The 20,804-nt window shown below is 31.8% G+C and overlaps 1 protein-coding gene across 2 annotated transcripts in view; it reads right to left on the reverse strand.

Annotated features, from left to right (window-relative positions):
- Window positions 1–20,804, reverse strand: part of LOC124410144 (trafficking kinesin-binding protein milt) — a 93,062-nt gene that overhangs the window by 54,033 nt on the left and 18,225 nt on the right. The window contains exons 1-2 of one of the 2 annotated variants that reach the window (XM_046888302.1): window positions 13,256–13,431; window positions 1,952–2,056 (exon numbers count right to left, since the gene is read on the reverse strand). In XM_046888302.1, the coding sequence (XP_046744258.1) occupies window positions 1,952–2,056; window positions 13,256–13,355 (205 nt within the window). In that variant the 5' untranslated portion in view covers window positions 13,356–13,431. Of the gene's footprint in view, window positions 1–1,951; window positions 2,057–13,255; window positions 13,432–20,804 lie in introns of those variants that run through there. The other variant, XM_046888299.1, reaches the window with a different exon arrangement.

Consider the following 20,804-nt stretch of genomic DNA (forward strand, 5'->3'; position numbering starts at 1 on the left):
GAATGATCTACAAAAAGGTTTCCTGCGATTTTTTTTGTAAATCAACTGGTTCAAAAGTTGATAAAAATATAAATTTTGTACAATAGTTTATCGTTAAAAATTTATTTCTTCTTGAGTAATCGGAAATTTCGATGTTTCGGTAAAGAATATAACATAAACTTTAAGAAAGCTTATATTTTTATCATTTTTCAACCATTATTTCATTGTGAAAATGAAGAAAATCGTGAAAATTAACACAACTAATTTTTAACCTCAAATAACTACTGAACCATTAGATTTACAAAAAAATTGCAAGAGACCTTTTTTTTAGATCGTTCAATTTCCCACAAAAATATGTACTACTTTCTACGATAAGCCGATCCGTTGTTGAGTAATAAAATTGCAAAATAAAAACAAAAAAATTTTCCCGTGTTATTTAAACGGTAAACAGGAGCTGCAAGCTTTTACAGAATTTATAAATTATCGTCATCTTGAACAATATTTTCATAGTAACTAACGATAGAAAAATATTAATTTTTTTTGTCCACCCTATTACATGTAGAAAACTAATTACAGCCAGTGCGGGAGTTTAATTTCTAATTTCAACTAATTTGTATCAAATGCAATCAATGCGCGAATCTAAAACGAAACGGATATTCATCGGTTCTAATATAAATTAATTAAATAAAATTTCCAGGTCCGGACTTCCCGAGGTATTTCACAATTTCCATGTCACGTGTAGAGTCTTCCAAGAGTTTGTTCCGTCGCCATGTTGAAAACCGCACAAAAACCAACAAAAAAAAAACACACACACACACACAAAGACACGCGGTAAATAATCGTTTCGTATTTATTATTATTATTATTATTGTTATTATTTTTCTGTTTACTTGTTCAAAGACGCGAAATAATACGAATCCGCGACTGCGTCGAAAGACGGATAAGCATGATCTGCATATAATATCTCCGTTTCTAAAGGCTCAAATCTCGTGTCTGCACAGTTCCGTTTAAACGTCCTCGACACAGCACTTTAATAAACGTTACGTAAATTCGTTTGTAATGAAAAAATAACACGCTCGAGTTCAAATCGTTATACTCAAGGTTACAAGCGAGCTGATCATGATCGCGGTCCAGGAAACACGGAGACAATCTTATCATAATTACAAAGCAACTAGATCATTATTAAATTCCCGAATCAATTGCAATAAATAAAAAATTACAATTTCGAATTAGAGGTATGAAATCGTTGACTTTTGTAAGTTTCTTTTTTTCTTTTCTCTTTACGAAATTCAGACGAACTCGCGGGTAATTTTTTTAATATTTTTTTTTTTTTTTTTTTTTTTTTTTTGCAACGTGGAGTGTTTTGTGCCATTCATTGAATTTTTGAGAATTTTTTTAGATTTAAAAAAAAAAAAAACCGGCATTCGCAATCGACTTCAAATATTTATTAAAAAAACGAACGGTTTGATAGAAACAAAATTTGAAAAAAATTCAGGTCGAGTTTTTTATCGAGTAGAATGTTAGAAAAAAAAAAAAAAAAACTTGAAATGATTTTGAGATGGTTGGGGTTTAACATTGGTCGAGTTGGCGTGGAATACCCCATATATATATATATATACATATATATACAGATATTTTTTTTGCGATCGAAAATTTTGTTTCAAAATTAACAGACGTGAATAGTTTTCAGGGATAAACTAACATCGACTAAAAATAAACCGATTTCTGTATTTCTAAACAATTTCTGTATATCATTAAATTTGTCCAAATTTTCTAAAGTATTTTCAATGATTAGAAAAATATCTCAACTCATCTTCAGCGTCTGAAATTTATTTCTCTCTCTCTCTCTCTCTCTCTCTCTCTCTCTCTCTCTCTCTTTCTTTCTTTCTTTCAAGATTGATTGATTGAAATAAGTATTGTGAACGTAATTTGGACGTAAAATATGTTATAAGACTACGGAAAATTGACTCACCTTGAAACTGCGTAAGAGTGTCGGCCCGTAGACGGTACCTGGGTATCTGTTCCTCGAGCAAGCTAATGATCTCTACCTCAGGAAGTTCCCCGCCACTGCATACCTCTGTAAAATAAACAGCATCCCGTTGTAGCGCCTCGGTAGATTCTCCGAGTAATATATACCTACATACTGTAAATATATACATATACATGACCCTGAAGTGAATGCATGAGTTGCACCGCATCTGTGGGAGAAGATTTCTCGACGATCGATTAGCGAGCGATAAAGGGGAGACGTCCGACTAAAATATCTCGAAAATCGATTTCCTTTTTAATTCGCCTTTTTGAAAGTTTTTAGTATGCGGAATATTTAGTGTTTATAAATTGCATCGTGATATCCAAAGAATTGTGGAAATTGGCGCCGATTTGTCGAACTTTAAAAACTCGACTATCTATAGAAACTACGTTTCCGATTTTGTGATTTGGAATATTTCGAAAACGAAACGATCAATTTTTAAATAAATGAAAACGGATGGAATCGATTAAACAGTTTTGAAGAGAAAAATTTTTGATATTCATCTACTTTTCATAGAATCAATATTTTGGAATGAATTTGTTGCAAAAAACGCATTTTCACAAGGTGAATTAATTCTAGTTTTTTTTTTTTTTTTTTTTTTTTTTTTTATATTCAGATATTTTTCTATATTCAGTTTGAAATTGTAATCAAATTTTACTTGAAGATCCGGCGTTAAATTCATACGATAAAATTTTTTTTTTAAACAATGTTCAAAACCTAGCAAAAATTTCCGACTAAATTTTAAGCTTCAAACTAAGTTTGGAAAAAAAAAATAACAACGCAAAAATACTTTTTTATGATTTCTGATTCAATTTGCGAAGTTTCTAAAATGAAATATTTATATGACACAGAGTTTTTTTTTTAAGTACGCGTTAGAATTCTAATTTTAATAAAAATCAACGCTGAGTAAATTTTTATTTCTCACGATTATGAATAAAGTTATTATTCTATCCGTTAATTTCTGTAATATTAGTAAAAGAATTGTTTCAACAATTCTGTCTACGTTAATTTTTTCTTTACCGCGAATAAAATCCGTCTCTATATACATGCAAATATTATGAGATTGTGCTTCGTAACATTACTGTAGACAATATATTATAAACAAAAATCGCGACGAAGTAAAACAATCCTCATATTTCGAAAAAACTTAGCACTTTCTAATTCTTTGTAAAATTGCAAACGAGTATTTTTTTTCCCCCATTCTTTAACTTCAAAGTCACCAAGTTCAATTTCGTCGAATATCTGCATCACATATATCATGAGAAAAAAAAAAAAAGCAAAATTTTCGTGCAAAGTTTTGGATAATTATTAACTAATTTTCATCTCAGCTATTACATACTATTTCAGTAGTTGTTGAATTTTTTTTTTGTTATTTATCGATGTTTCTAGAATATCAACAAGCTTTGAAAATATTTCTCAGCAATTTGCTTATTTATCGTCACCTATTATTAGAGTAACTAGATCACATTGATTGAATAATGAATTAATCAGAGAAGAAGTATAGTATGAATTGTGACCACAAGTTTTTCGGGTTGTTGTATTCGATGTCGTAGCTTCTATTTCGTAACGTTGCAGCAACGACTAATTGTATAAAAAGCGAACAACAATAGAAAAAAAAAGAAAAGAAAAGAAATTTAACCATAACAACGAAAATATCAGGTACATATAATAGATGGTTAAATTTTTTCTGCAAAAGAACATGAATAAAAAAAAAAAAAAAAAAAAAAAAAAAAACCCCTCGTGTATTGTTTCACAGTAAAGTTTTTCTTTTTATTCTTAAACTCTTTATTTATTTTTATTGAATAGCTGTCTCTACACGTGAAAAACAATCGGCGGTCGGCGGCGTTCGCAATTAGATGTATATAACGGTAATTAAATGGAGAGACTAGGAAACGGTCGGACCTCCAGCGTTAAAAAATTTTAACACTCTATTGTAGTCCAATCAAAATAGAACTAAATTCAAAATATTCGGTTAGTGGTTGCATTTTGATTTTATTAGGGAATTTCGACCCGCGATAAATCAAATTTGAAGACATTTTCGAGCTGCGTAGCCGATGTTTCGAGAACAGAGCCAAATTTGACGTTGTTTTGTATTTTTCTCAAAAACTGCTGTCGGTAGATGAAAAATGACTTGACCATTGTGTAGAGCGGAAAATTTTACATCGAATTATGTCCCCATATTTCAAAAACGGAGCCAGATTAACAGATTAAGAAAAAGGAAATTATTTCACAAAAATGAAATATCAGATATCGTCGATAAGTAGAATTCCTATTTTTTGAATTTGTTAATCCGACTTCATTTCCACCATGTGAAGACATAATTCGATGTAGAATTATCAAAATGTAATAAATTCAAATACAAAAAAACGAGAATACAAAAAAAAGTCGAAATACGAAAAGAAAAAAAAAAATATGGAACGTAAAAATTCAGAATCTGTATACGATTCTACATTATGAAGATAAATTCTGACGATTCTACATTTTCGCATCGTATATTCTGACCTTTTTATTTTTCTGTTTCAATTCCCCCCCCCCCCCCCCTGCATTTTTTAAATTCTATAAATCGAATTTTCAGTTTTTCAAAAAATTCGATATCATGATCCTTCTGTTTCTTTTTTTCTTTTTTTTTTTTTTTTTTCTTTTTCGATATTTCTACATTTTTATCGTGCCATTGTACTTTACACCCGATCCAGTTTGCAACTGGTATTAAAACGCAGCTGTTATTTCACACCGTTTGAAACCCTCGCCTCCCGGGTTCACCGCTAATTACTATATTATTATCACATGAAACGGAGAACAACTTCCGAAGCTGAAAGAAGAGCCCCGTCACCGAAACCCGAGGCGGGATATCGATATCCTGCAGACAGAATGTCAATAGCTTCGTCAAGTTATACGTTACACCGTTTGACTTCCTTCCAATGCATTAATTATATCCTAGACGAAGCAGCTTTTCGATCTGCTTAAGGGGACGCGTCAGTCAAACTCCAGACTCGTTCGATTTGCTTGAAATTTGAACTTTTTTCACTCGATTTCAATCACATTACGTTCCACATGTATCCAGGATATCCATTATTTAATACAGCGTCAAATACCGATATTTTTTTGTGAATTGAAAATTTTCTTGAAAATTTTCACAAAGATTTTCGAAAAATATTCATTTCGTCAAACCTCTTTTGATAAAAAATTTAAAAATTATTTTTGACAATTAGGTCAGAGGTAACTTGTCGGATCGTAATTTCCATGAAAACTTTTCTTTTCTTCCCTACGATCTTCTAATATCTATAGAATTTTTTCAGATTTTTTTAGATTTTCAAAGAGCTTTTAAGAAAACATCAGTATTTGACGTTATGTTAAATAATACCTGAACACATGTGTAACGTAACTGATGAAAACCGAGTGAAAAGCATTTATTTTGCGGAGTTTTGTTACGAGTTTAAATTTTAAACAGATGAAAAAAGTCCAGAGTTTCACTGACGTGTCTCCTTAAGAACGTCCATCGTCGTCCAAAAATGGAAGGAGCTTAACCCAAAAGTTGATTTGAATCTATTGTTAATCTCTGTTTCATTCTTCGACTTCAATTTTTCAAAATGTTACAATTATTTGTTGAAAATTTTTCGTTTCAACCTTCTTTACCAACTGCAGGTAACCAAATGTAAAGAATCGGTTTTTCTTAGGAGCAAAAAATGTGAATGTTCGTTCAACGAAACAGCTGCTGAAAGCTCGAAAATTCGTTTCGTAGATCATGAATGTTCTAAGTACACCGATCACGTCGTTGAAACTGAAATTTGCAATGGACGAGAGATTATAAATCGGTATAGATCATGTAGATCGTTGTGTACATACGCGGTGTTTCTATCTCCCGTAGAAAGCAACGTTTTACAGTCTTTACTACGCAGTCCCGCTAGTCGCCTGCAGCAGCGCATTCTAGATCCTAACGATCTTCGTCTCTTTAGATCGAGAAGACGAGAACCGGTGCATTATGGTCGGTGGACGCGAGCTGCCTTTCTAACGTGCGGAAAATTCTCTTAATGGAAGATCAGAAATTCTTACGCCATACTTATTTATTTACCGTTAGTGGTTGTTTATTTTTTTTGTTTTTATATGTTTAAAATATAATGTATATCTATTACAGTGGCGCAAAAAAACCGACTGTTTTTTTTTTTTTTTTTTTTGAGTCTCGTGTGACAAAATGTTAGTTTTTGATGTTTCAAGAGCCCACTCCAAAGGACAGCTTGAAAAAAAATTTCTAAGAGGTCACTCCGAATTTTTAAAAATCTCAAAAATCGTCAAAAATTGATTTGAAATTTTTTTTTTTTTTTTTTTGAATTTTACAGTATATATATTCAACGCAGGAATTAAAATGTGTTCGTAACAAGTTCGTCGAGTTGTTTTATTTAATAAATTCAAATTAAAATAAGTTTTTTCGCAACAGTTCAAAAATTCAGAAATTCTATTACTCTAATGTCCATATTATAATATTACTAAAGAGGATGGAATAGTTTCAAGTTTCAATCTCATCGTATAAAATATTTCTGATACTGCGAAGCCCCGAATTTACGATTAATTATTCCTTACCTCAGATCAAAGTAAAGATCGATAGATGATATAATCTCAGCTGCACAAAATTATTAACAATATTGAAAATTGATTCTCAAAGTAACAAATATTACTTTTCCTTTTGCTTCGCGTGTTTTTTTTTCTGTTCTTTGAAAACGTCACGAGTAAGAAGAAAAAAGATCGTAAAAAAAAAAAAAAAAAAAAAAAAAAAAAAAAAAAAAAAAAAAAAAAAAAAAAAAAAAAAACGATTTGGAAGCAAAGTATGAATAAAGTTAGAAAATGGAAACAATAACAGTAAAATTAATGAACATAAAAAACCGTGTAGATTTTATCAAGAAGATCAGATCGTTGGATCGTTAAATTCAGAAATATCCGAAAGTTCGATATTAATTTTCAGCATCAAGGCACAACTCGGACGTTTATTATTTATTTATTAATTAATTTGTGAGCTGTTTTATTTTTTCTCTTCTCTTATCCAGGAATTCATTTCGGATATAAAACTAACCATGGATATTCACGCACTTATCACATTTCTGGCTTCATTAATACTCAAGCAACGGAGAAGACGCGTGCAATTTATTCGCACATATGACATACTCGTAGAGCTTGGAGTCGGCGCAGAGAATTTTGCACTGCCGACAGCGCGCTTGATCGACACTGACCTTTCAACTTTTATCTAACTTCATTACGTACGATCAATTTTCCATAATTAAAGCTTTTGATATCAGCCTATATAAATTCGTTTTTGTATATTTATTTCCCTCGTAAGACTATAGAGTTATATTTAATGTTTAGATTGTTGTGAATAACAAAATAAAAATAAGAACTCTTTCCATTACGTCACTAGTATTTCAATAGTATTACACTTGATGTTTAGATTGTTGTGGATGAGAATACGAAAGTAAGAGCTCTTTTCATTATTTCACTAGTATTGCACTAGTATTTCGCTAGTATTTTACTAGTATTTCGCTAGTATTTTACTAGTACTTCACTAGTATTCACTAGTATTTCAATAGTATTTCAATAGTATTATACGTAATGTTTAGATTGTTGTGGATGAGAATATAAAAGTAAGAATTCTTTCCATTATTTCACTAGTATTTGGGTAGTATTATGCTTAATGTTTAGATTGTTGTGAATGAGAAAATAAAAATAAGAACTCTTTCCGTTATTTCAGTAGTATTTCAATAGTATTACACTTAATGTTTAAATTGTTGTAGATGCGAAAATAAAAATAAGAACTCTTTCCATTATTTCACATACGTGTATTTGTACTTCAGAAAAATCTTTTTTGATTTCTTTTTTGAAAAGAAAAAAGTAAACACACTTTTATTAGGCTTATTATAAAAATCAGTGATATTCAATGAACGTAATATTCCAGCTTTGTAAAATGCAATCCATTTTATTGATTGTCCGCAATGCGGATGACGGTTTAAATTATACAAAAGTAAAGAAATTGTCGTAATTACTATAAAAAAATGACTGGAATTTCGTAATATTTAGAGTTTATTGGCGGAATGATTTCAACTGTTTGCTTAGCCCTGTGAACAATTCAGGAAAATAAGAAAAAAAAAAAACTAAAAAAAAAGGTACTGCACTCACAGAATTCTACGATATTTCATAAAATTTCAAAAAAAAAAGTATTTGTGCTTTTTCAAAGCACGGTGAATAAATTTGAATTGCATAAAAATTTACCAGATTTGAACCGTACAACGAATTTTAAACTTTTATACGTAAGGCCGAAGACTTCGTTTTCAAAAAGTTCCTGACAAAACGGATTGTTTTTTTCGAAATTCAACAGAAAAAAAAACAAGAAACTACGTTTTTCCAAAAAATCATGTAACTTAATAGGTGACGAGCCCAGATTTTTAAGGGAAAACTTCTTTGTAATTTTGAAAAATCGTTACTAGACGTCGTATGTAAAAATCCTCCCACCGATTTGTAGATTATGGTAGTTTAAGCCTTGAAACAAAGTCTTAAACTTTTGCGCGCAAGGAATTTTTCATAGCGATGGTGAGAATCTCGTTCAAAAAGTTGCTTGCGTGTACATTTTTATCGTAGGAAGTTGAAGCTTTTTTTCAATGCAAATATAATACCGTAACCAAAAAAATTAGCGAAAGAATGTTTTTATACAACTTTTTTAAATCGTGTAAGAGTAAAAAAATCCGATTTTCGTTTAAAATTTCACCGAAGTATCCCCTCAAAGCCACTTAATTAACGCCGATTTCTTATCTCCGTTAATTTCAGACAAGTATCTCGGACTCTGTATCGATATGATATATATATTCAGGGTTTATGCCGATAGACAAGGTGCTGCCACACCTGTGAAACCGCTGTTAACTACGGATGATTATCAGACGAATCCCATCACTGTTTTAGCGACGGAGCGAAGTTACCTTTCTACCTGCAAGTCGAAGTACTTGACAGGTAACCGTGGCTCTACCTTTCCAATCGAGCTCTCTGCTTCACGTGTGTCAATGCAATTCCATCAGACGAGATAATTACAGATCAATAAAACTCCCGTTTAAGGCATACATTTTTATCTAAATATATATTTACGTTATATATATATATTAGGGTGGACCTGACAATTTTTTCTCGTTAGTCATTATGACAGTATCGTTTAAGATGACGAATAAAAAAATTCTGTAAAGGTTTGAGTTCTTAATATTAATACTAAGAGCTCCCTATTTGCGATTTTCCATTTCCCGTTTAAATAACGCGGGATATTTTTTAAATTTTTATTTATTTTGGAATTTTATTACTCGTTCAGATCTACAGGTTCAGAAGTTGATAAAAATATAAATTTTGTACAATAGTTTACGTTAGAAACTTGTTTCTTGTTAAGTGATGGGAAATTTCAGGAAAATTTCCGTGTTTCAGTAAAGAAGATAACATGAACTTTGAGAAATATTATATTTTTGTCATTTTTTAACTACTATTTCGTAGTGGAAATGAAAAAAATTGTGAAACTTGACGCAACTAATTTTCAATCTTAAATAACTTTTGAACCAGTCGATTTACAAAAAAATCGCAAGAGATCTTTTTTGTAGATCGTTCAATTTCCCACAAAAATATGTATTGCTATACTTGCATCTTTAATCGATGAACCACTTTATTTAAAGTAACCTAAGATCTCGAAAATATTATAAATATAAAACATTAGACAAACGCATTTATGCAAAAAATTGATTAATTTCAAACTGTAAATATTATTATTGTTATTTTAAAGGAGTGGAAATTATTACGTCGACAATTTTTCGCCGGTTTCACTTCACCGGAAGACCGCAGATTCTTATTCGTTACATCATTTCTTCGTATTTTATTAACTGTTTTTTTTTTCCATTTTATATTGTTGAGATTCTGAACGTTTTCACTTCAAACGAAACTCTTAAATCGAATCGAATAAAAAGAAGCTATCAGCGCTTCCAGATAGTGGCGCCAGTTAGCAGAGAATAGCCGAGGCTTGCCGATCTGAAAGCAATCGAAACAGTAAATGATTTTACCGACAAAACTGTAATAAAAAAAAAAAAACGATCAGAATCATTGATCGTTTAGAATGCGTGATTGGCGAGTAAACTTAAGATTGAAAATTCTCGACGATGTTGCTTTAATCGATTATTCAACGATTTCATATCATGATACAACGATTTTCAAAAAAAATTTTTAACAGGATTTGAAAACAAGAAGCTCGATTTTTTTTTTTTGCGCACTTATATTGTAAGTAAGTATAACCTTATTTTGTACATCTACGAACAATGAAAATATTTCTTAGATAACATTCGAGGTTTTGCCTTCTACGTATTTTTGAATTCTGTATCGATAAATTTCTCTCTAAGGAAAATGACGTCAGACCTGATCGCAGGTTCGATTTTGAGCCTGAATTTCAGCCAACTTCATTCTGCTATTACTACGCCTGAAATACGACTGCAACAAATCGGTATTACGTATTTATACAACACTGAATACCGTTTAAACAAATCCGCGTACGTAACCTGCACTTTGCTCGACGTTACGTAATGTCACCAGAAGTTTATCCTTGTTGTCTAATCTTTTATTCGAGAATAGAGTCAAGCTGTTCATAATTTTAACTAATAACCAATGCGGAATAAGGATGAAAAAAAGAACCGCATGCATCATAAATGAAAAATTGAATAAATTTTTTTTAAATATGCGTAATTAGATATTTTCGAATCCTGAACGATTTCTGCGAATTTCAAACTACAAGTTACAGATTGCTTCTATAGTTTGTTGATGAAAAAAACTATCAGCCAACAAACACGACGTAGATACATAAAAGGATTTAAAGTAAAGGTAAAAAAGACTATCAAATGTCCCCTTAATTCCAACGATTAATTAGCCTCGAGTCATGAACAGAAATAGCAATAGACGATCCATCGGCGATCGAAAAAAATAGTAAAAAATTACTGAGAATACGTATTGAAATTGATTAGAAATTTTTAGAAAAATATATTTGACATTAAAAAAGGTGCAGATTTTTTTTCACATAAATATACTTAAGAAAAAAAAAAAAAAAAAAAAAAAAAAAAAAGAACAAGTTATAGCTTCGGAAAAGAGAAACATTTAAGAACAGTATTCTCGTACCTACTTGCGATACAGAAACAATTGGAAGTACAATTTAGCGCTGTACAAATCTGGTGCGAACCGGCATTCAACGAGCTTCTCGGTCCAAGATGACTTAACGCGAGTCTGAGTGACTAATTTCCAACTGAGCTACGTGTCTAACAAGTGTAAGTGTACCTAATTACAGTCGCGATGTTGTTTATGATTCGTGCAGAAAAAAAATACGAAAGAAGAATCTTGAATTCGTATCTCGAAATTTGATAATATTTTTACTATAATTAACGTGCATAATTTCATAATCAGTTTTTCGTATTTTTAAAAAACATTATTATTTCGTTTTTCAAACTTCAAAAGGTTTCCTAGCATAATTTTTTGAACAAATTTTACAAGTTAGATCCGTTCGACTTTGTAGTTTCTTTAGTAACTCAGTTAAAGCTGTAAAGTGTGCTGCATATTTTTTTTTTCATTTTTTAGCTTTTTCTTTACGTTAAAAATTAAAACGACTTCTTTCAATATTTATTTCATACTTATTTAAAGAAAAATACGTACAAGATTAAGAGAAATTGAGCCGCTTCGAAAGATTTTACTTCAACTTATGTAACCGATTTTAATCGATCAAATTAAATTCATGTAATCTTGGTGTTACATTTTGTCTAAAAATATTCATATTTTGTCAGAATAGATGTCGGTAAGAAAATTTGACTTGTAAGTCAAATTGAAATTAAAAAATTTTTCCAACGTCAATTCCTTTCTCGAGAAAATATTATTTAAAATAAATTTCATTACATTTTCACAGAATAAAATCTCTGAAATTCGGTTACGTGGATGCAAAAAATTCTTTCCACATTTGAAAACAACTCAAAGTTATTGGTTCAAATGAAAAAAAAGTTTTGAGACATTTTACAGTGTTTTTAAACCAGACATTTTATGAATAAAATCATGAAAAATAAAGCGCGAATAAATAATCACTTGATAAAAGAATATGAGTGTAATTTGAGAATCGAATAGCCTGATGTAAAAAACATTGTCCAAACTCGAAATGGTCAATATTAGGCGTTTATCGGTTCAAGAAAAGCAAATGATGATAAAATTTGTGGCCTAAATGAAACTGATAAAAAGGCGTGGAACTAATAACGAATGAAATCAAAATTCATGAATAACAAACAATCATTTTCCGGTATTCAAAAACACGTTTATGGTTCACATAATATGACTGAGGCCAAAAACATGATTAAAAAGGATTCTCAGACTTGCGTTTCTTCATGGAGAGAGTTTTATTATTTTCCTCATTCCGTAAGGCAAAAAAAAAAAAAAAAGTTTTCCCTGGGGAAAGAAAATTCACTGACTTTTCCCTGCAGACCATTTTCGGAAAACCGTCAATTTTTCCTGACCACAGTGGCCACCGTAAATTATGAATAAACTAACAACGAACATCTGTTTTGTGTGCCCATTTGATTACGTTGAGATTCAAGTATATTGTAGAGTAATATTGAAACATAAGAGACACGTATTTTTTTATGAGTGGAAAAACGGTTTAAAGGGGTGAAAACGACCCCCAAAGCTGGGCACTCAACGGGGTTAACGAAACCACGACTGAAACGTTTTTTTTTTTTTTAATGAATAGAAACACTTCAGCGTTAGTTTCATTCAAATCTATCAATCGCGTCAAGAAATCACCTCGTTGGGTGGCCATCTTTGGGGGTCATTTTGACCCCTCTAAACCATTTCTCCGCACTTAGTTTTCAATGTTCTACAACATACATGACTCTCAACGAAATCAAAGGTTAACACCATAAACTGATGTTCGTTGTTAGTTTCTTCGGAAAATGGTATACCGAAAAAAGTCAGTGAATTTTCTTTGACCAGTGAAAACTTTTTTTTCACCCTACGGAATGAGGAAAATAATAAAACTCTCTCCATGAAGAAAGGAAAGTCTAAGAACCCTTTTTAACTATGTTTTTAGCCTTATCCATATCACTCAATTACATCCATAAACTGATGTTCCTGATAAATAGCGGGATCGTCGAACCAATAATCTGACAAACAGCATAATCAATGGATTCTTCAGGATCCATATCGAAAAAAGAAGAGAATATAAGGTGGTACCATCTCTCCACTTGTTGAGGATGAGTTCCCGCCTCTCCCGAAGATCCTTGAGCCTTGCTGGGCCACTTGGCCGTCCACTTCGTCCGGCGCCCAAGTACATACTTCGCCACCACCAGGCGAAAATGGAACCTTTCACCTCGTTGTTGTTTAAATATTGAATAATATTCACGAGCTGTTTACCCTCCGAATAGGAATCTTATTTCGTTGCTGACAGTATGTGTATGTGGAATAAATCCGAGGTTGATGAGAGGCTTGAGATTGTGCGATTTCACTTTGGTCTGATTTATAAAAAAGGTGAGAAAGTAGCTAGGACGTCTCGCATTTCACACCATATTATATCACAATTCACACACAACAATGGTTTGACTTCAAATTTTTTTCTTCTTACTTTTTTCTTATGGTTTATTGAATAAAGGCCTGCACGATATCGTTTCTTCGATGGTCGTTATCACAAGGTTGTACAATTCATTATACCCATTGCGTAACGGCGGACGAAAATCGAATTCAGACCACTTCAACACCAGTTGCTTTATTAATAGCACCATTCATGAGTCGGTAGGTCCAACAACGGTCGGTTTTAAAACCCGCACGAAAATCAACTTCGTTAACACCACCATACGATCACCGTGTTACGCGACATACCCAACAATTTCCCATGGTTAAACGTCCTTCGTGATGATTTTTAAACCAAGAATCGTTCGGATGACGTTTGTATCAGCTTAAAGACAATTTTATCGCTGATTGTCCTCTCCCTTGGCTTTATATTTTACCAATTTCGTTAATCCTTGCTGAATTGGAGGTAAAAATTTCCCCGACCCTGATCGTCGGCGGTGCCAATTGGAATAGCAATCTCTCTCTACGAGGATGAAGAAGAAGAAGAAGAAGAAGAGGTAGAAGAAGAAGGGAACGACCGAGCACTTTCCTCCCGGAGGGAGGCGACGAGAATACCATCGTGACCAAACACTCGTCACTGGACTCGAGCCAGCTCCAATTTTTTACCGTCTGGTTAAAGTTTATGCCAAGGATGATATACCAACGAATGAAGCGTGTTGGGTGCGCAGCATGGAAGAAACGGAAAAGCTTCGGATGTGATTCGGAGGAAAGGAGGAAACTGAGATGCTCACTCAACGAAAGCCTTTTGGGTCAAGGTTCGAGGTTCAAGGCTCGAGGCTCGAGGGGATTGAGGAAAGCGAACGTGACGACCTTACCCGGAGAATTATGTGTATATATATATATATGTATACATGGGGCATGCCTACCACGTCAAGAGGAGAGATCGATCAGTGCCGAGGGCCAAATTTAGATGCGCCTATCGCTTGTCAAAACTTGTTCCCACCTCGACTTATGGGACATTCAGGTATTCAGACGTTTCCTGGGGTCTTGATGCAAGTGACGAGGTTCAAGTTCGTGTTAAGGTGCTTATAAAGAAGCGTTGTACACCTCGAAAACGCGGGGATGCAAAACTCATATACAGCTCAAGCGATCAGAGTGAAACTTGGGCAGTTAATGCCTTACTTTGGCAAAAAGTGGAACGTCTTTTTACTTTTTTACAATTTTGAAAAAAATTTTACAGATTGGTTACCACTCACAGAAATTGGCCAAATTTTCACAGTTGCATTAAATGGATCGAACTATCCGGGATGATGCCACTCGGCTGTGATGAAACACATATTTTGAGCCCAGTTCCATGAGATTTGATGGTGAAATGACGAAATGGCAGCTGATCTGATTTTCGATTATGAAGAACACCGAAATCTCATTTTGGCGACATTTGTTACCGACATTACGCGCATGCCGGTAATGTATGCGTGTAATGTCGGTAAAAAATTACCGGCAGGCATCGTTCCGAGGGTATATTTGGATAGAGCATCCCGAAAAACAGTTGAATACGAATTTTTATAGAAATCGGTTTATGGAAAATTGAAATTAATTTTTTTTTTTTTAAATAAATTCCACGAAGTTTTGGCCTTCGTAGTACGACTAAAAACGCAGTTTTTCGCTCAGACTTTTCCCCATCCTAATTAGTAAGAATCCTAATTAGTTCAGATATTTTATGACTTAAACGTCTAAGTTCGTAAAAAAATTTCATTTCTATTTTCTTCTCTGCCAATTTTAGGTTTTCCATAGATGGGTGATTACCTTGAATTATGTAGAAAAAAAAAAAAAAATACTTATTTCAGTTTATAGAATATTGATACGTACTGCGAAAGATATGAATTACAAATTTGTCGGTTAGATGAAAGAACACAATTCGTGGGAACTTGGCAAAGAACGAACAATGAAGTAACAACCACGTGCTCGTCTGTCGTAAAGAAGAAAATTTCATTCGCAAAATGATTTTTCGGCAATGAATATTATACCTTGGCAAAATAAGAGAGAAAAAATGTTTAAATCTTACAGAGATTTGTACGGAATCAAAAGTTTACCACAATTTTGTTAATGAAAATACGATGATACGATTTTTCATCGTGTTTTTGAAAAAAATTTTCACTATATTTCTCAACGTTCTTTTTTCTTTCAAAATCTGATATATGTATATAATTTCTTTTCCTAGAGGCAACCTAGAAATGTTTATAAAAAAGGACGATTTTCCTAAAACAGGGTCGCGACAATTTTACTCAAATAAAATTCCCTGACGTTTCCATTAAAAAAAATCCAGCCACTTAGGGTCCATACGTTTTTTGGAATCCAAAATTACCTGAGACTTTTCCGGATATTCAAGGCTGAAAATAGTTTACATTTCGAGTTTAATTTTTCCCGAAATATTCCGCTGATTATTGATTAATGTCAAGTTTTTTACAAATTAATACTAATACGTTTAATATTACCGAGTAACTATAACTTACTGTCTGACTATCAATTTACAAACAACAGCCGGCAATTTTCTCTAAGAAGAAAGAGATGAAAAAAAAATTTTTTTTTGTTACTAATTGTAAGACGAAACAAAATTTCAAGTGCAATTTTTGTTTCTTTCTCAAGCTCTATAGTACTTTGTACAAGAACCAGTTTATTTCTACGATAGACTAAAAATTCTAGTCTTATTCTCGAAATTCTCTGACTTCTCCCTGCTGTAAAAAATTCCTTCAGTTATCCCCCCCGGTTATTCCTGTGCGTAGGAACCCTGGAACCAAAAACTTACTTGAAATAAGGATTAAATTATTCTAATCGCATTTCTCGAAAAGCGTTTTTTCATATCGATGAAAGTAATAAAGAAAATTACAAAATATCGTAACATGTAGCTATCGTGAAATTTTTAATATTACCTCATATCATTTTCTCACTATTATTTCTATCAATTTTGTTGTTGTTGTTGTTGTTGATGTCATCGTCGTTATTATTGTTGTTGTTGTTATTATTATTAGGGTTGTTCTGTTTATTGTTGTTGTGATTATTATTGTTATTGTTGTTATTCTTATTAGTGTTGTTCGTATTATTATTTGTGTTGTTCTCGTTGTTGTTGTTGTTGCTGTTATCATTATTATTGTTGCTGCTATTGTTGTTGTTATCATTATTATTATTATTATTATTATTATTATTATTATTATTATTATTATTATTATTATTATTATTATTATTATTATTATTATTATTATTTGAGGGGACCTCTGTACCTATAAGTTGCAACGAAAATAGCAACGCTCGAAATATATTATACATACATATTTTGCAAGGTAAAACTCTGCTTGGTTGGCCTATTTGCGACTATCGCTGAAGTCGTCGAAGTTATTTTGGTACGCGACGGCTGCTGCACGACAGAGGTTCGTTAAAACTTGCCAAATATTGATGTCATCTACAAGAATTTTCGTTCAGTGAGCGTATCTATACATATATGTATGCATGTAAAACGCCGGTTAATTTCTTATTTTCTCTCCCTTCTTCAAGTTTTTTTTTTTTTTTTTTTTTTGAATTAGAGCCAGTTCGTTGTCAAAACATCGGTTCAATACATCCGCGATTAAAGGCGTGTTTCGTATAATATATGACTGAGGGACCCGGTTGATTGACCTCTTTTTTTTTTTAATAGGAAATAGATAGTAGGGCAGTAAAAATAGAAAACATTTATCTAGTTATAGAAAACATGCCGAAAAAAATGTGTTTTATTTTTATTATTATTATTATTTTTTTTTTATCGAAAGAAATTTCATTTCTCATTGGATATGAGCAAAGAAAATAGAAAATTCTTTATATATATATATATATTTTTTTTTCTGTGCGAGGTAAGCAAAAAATCGAGAATGATTTTTTTTTTCCTTCTCTTATTGCAACATTTCGATAAATCGATTTTCTACAGTTTTACACAAAATTCATGTGTTCAAAATCGATATTTTTTCGATCCACTTATTTGAGATAGTTGCGCATACATCGAATATTTATCAGGTGTAATGTATTCGTAAGTTAAAAAGGATTTTTCTAAAAATGTTACAAGAAGAAGAAAAGAAAAGAAAAAAAAAACATTCAGTGAAAGAAATCTTCGATATCGATTATTTATTTGAGATCGCTTTGAAATGGTAAAAAATTTTGTAAATTCATTAAATATAATTAATTTATTTTAATTCTGATCAAAAGACAGTAATATAAAATTAATTATCCGGGAAAATGATGTTTGATCGAATTTTCAAAAAAAAAAAAAAAAATTTTTTTTTTTTTTTTATAAAAGAAATTATTTTATTTTTCTAAATTATTTGTCAAGTATTGAACCACTTTCAAAAGTGATTTGAAGTGAAAAACAAATAATTACTCAGCTAAGCTGTAATTTCAATAATGAGTATTATTTTTCTTGCATTTTGCAGCGTATAAAATGATGGCAGCTGACGAATATCTTAATTCGATGAGAAATTTTGATTTTTACCTCCAAAGTTTTGAAATTTTTTCTTAAATTTAAATGAAATTCATGATTAAAACAAAACGAGAGCTAATTCAAGTTAATTCTTAATACATTATAGATTCTGTAATTGATTTATATCTTTTCTAAAAAAAAGCACAGTTTATTACAGTTATCCGAAATTAAACAACAATACCGGAAGCTACACAAGATACGATACGAATTTGATAAGCATGTAATAATTGATAATTCTTTACTTTTGCGTTGCTGAATTTACGCGGTTCTATTATACGTAATCATTTGGTCAGTTGATTAAAAAATTATCAGATTCAATCCTTACATTATTCACAACGAGTATACAATCACGAATTCTAGAAATATTTTAGAGCAATAAAAACGATAATAATAATAACGATAATGATTATATAACGACTCGGAGATAAGATATAAAAAATTGGACGTACGCCGTTCGTTTAATGTCAACTAATTACGATAAGAATACCTGCCAATTAACCAATTACGAAACGTCCGAAAAGATTGTTTAACATTCCGAAAAATTTCCTCATATATAGAGAACGAGAGACATGAATTGTTTTTAAATAACTTGTTAAAGAATCGAATAAAAATTCAAGGTCCATGTACGATTAAAATTTAGATTATAAAATTCAATGAATTTGTGTTTATTTAAGGTAGTTCAAACACTTGAATCAGTACTTTTCCAACAAATTCAATATTATCGTATCAATAACATTCATCTACTCGTGAGTTAAGAGAACTTCCTTTAAATCTGCCGAAAAAAAGAAATCTTAAAAAAAAAAAAAAGAATTTTTCATTTAAAATTTTTTTAAAATTAATAAAACTTCATCGGATACGACTGATTAAATTTTATTTAGTCAATTATTTTTCGTATTAACTTCACCGCGATACGTTTTTTTTTTTTTTTTTTTTTTCTACAACCTTTCATTGGGAAAATATCAGTATTTAACTAATTAAAGGTAAATTCAAAGAAACTTCTCTCACCTCACGAGTAGATAAATGTTATTGATAAACAACGTGCGATTACCGCTTATAAAATTAATTACAAAAGTTCTGGATTAAAGATAATGAACTATACCTTAATAATAAACCTAATTTCTAATTTCCTTATCAAATTCGTATTTTTATATTATTTTCTTTTTGCTTTCGACTCAATTCAACTTGTTTATCCTTAATACAGTATTTATTGTATTGTATAATGTTGTTTGTACATTGTTTTAACCGGGACTGTACGTAGAATCTCTGTCCATTCATCGGTCTAACTTCTTCCTCTCCAAAAAGGGAAAAAGGAAAATAAGGAAGAAAAAAGGGTGGAAAAAAATAAATAGATATCCTGAGTGGAACTAGTGATCTCCTTAAATTACAAACCCTTGTCGATGGCATGTAATTAAACGTTGGTCATCAACCTTCCTCTTCGTGTGGTTATTAATTGTATGTATGAACGAGATTGTGATGATTAAACGAACTCCATTTCGAATCTTTTTCACTCATCGATAGTGTGGCATATATCGTACACACATACATACATACATACATTATGCATAAAATATAAGAATATACAGTTTCAACATATATATGACATAAGAATAATATCTATAGACAAAGTAGGTATAATATAAAAAATAACGAAACGTGTATAAACATTGAATTTGCAACGAGATGTGAAAGTAAGTAAAGGAAGGTTGATCGTTGTGCAGGAAATGATAATAATAATAATTATGATGATGATGATGATGATGATGATGATGATAATGACGATACTGAAGACGGTGGGATGGCTACGGTAATGATGATGATGATGATGATGATGATGATGATGATGATGATGATGACGAGGGGAGTGCCGAGGAGCAGCCTGCATGGCACATTATCTCTCGCATAGCGAAGTAATCATCGTTTGCTACGGTGTCCAATGGCAGGCAGCAGAGGCACAGTGCCTTTTATACACACATACGAAAGAAACCATGAAACTCTCAGTCTGCATTATACTTCACACCACCAGTTCAGTTCCCTTCCCTTCTATAAAATCCACCGTACAAGCTTTGAACAAGGGCAGTTTGCGGTGAAGCTTCTTTCAAGCAACTACTCTCCTGACGACGTTCAGTTCAGACTTTGTAGTCTCTGTCTCTCTAGTTTCTTTTAGTTAAACCAAAGTGTACACTTTACATCGACAATAAAGACGTAGACGTAAAGTGAAGTTGATGTTAAGTTTTACACGAGGATCAATTTACGGCACTTATTCGTTGTTTGTAGAAATGCATCGGCGAAGAAGAAACGATGGAGGGTGAAACGTTTCAAACTAATAAGTTTTATTTTATGACGTTGAGGAATTAATTGAGGTGATATTTTTATATCATCTCTGTGTTGATCCAAGAGGATCGAATATTCTCGCTGAATAAGGTAAAAAATCATATTAAAATCTTGATTGTATCGCGAATTAAGTGGTTATTGTATTCAGCGATCGGATCAAATCGATGCAGTGTGTGAATAGACGTGAAATTGGTGGTCTTGACACTCGTGGGTGATATGGTGTACAGTAAGGTGGCGCAAAAAAACCGACCATTTTTTTTTTATAGTCTCGTGTGACAAAATGTTAGTTTTTAATGTCTTAAGAGCCGACTTCAAAGGACAGCTCAAAAAAAAAAAAATTTCAAGAGGTCTCTCCAAATTTTTTAAAATGTCAAAAATCGTCAA

The sequence above is a fragment of the Diprion similis genome, chromosome 9 (assembly GCF_021155765.1).
Source record: "Diprion similis isolate iyDipSimi1 chromosome 9, iyDipSimi1.1, whole genome shotgun sequence".
Classification (NCBI taxonomy): Eukaryota; Metazoa; Arthropoda; class Insecta; order Hymenoptera; family Diprionidae; genus Diprion; species Diprion similis.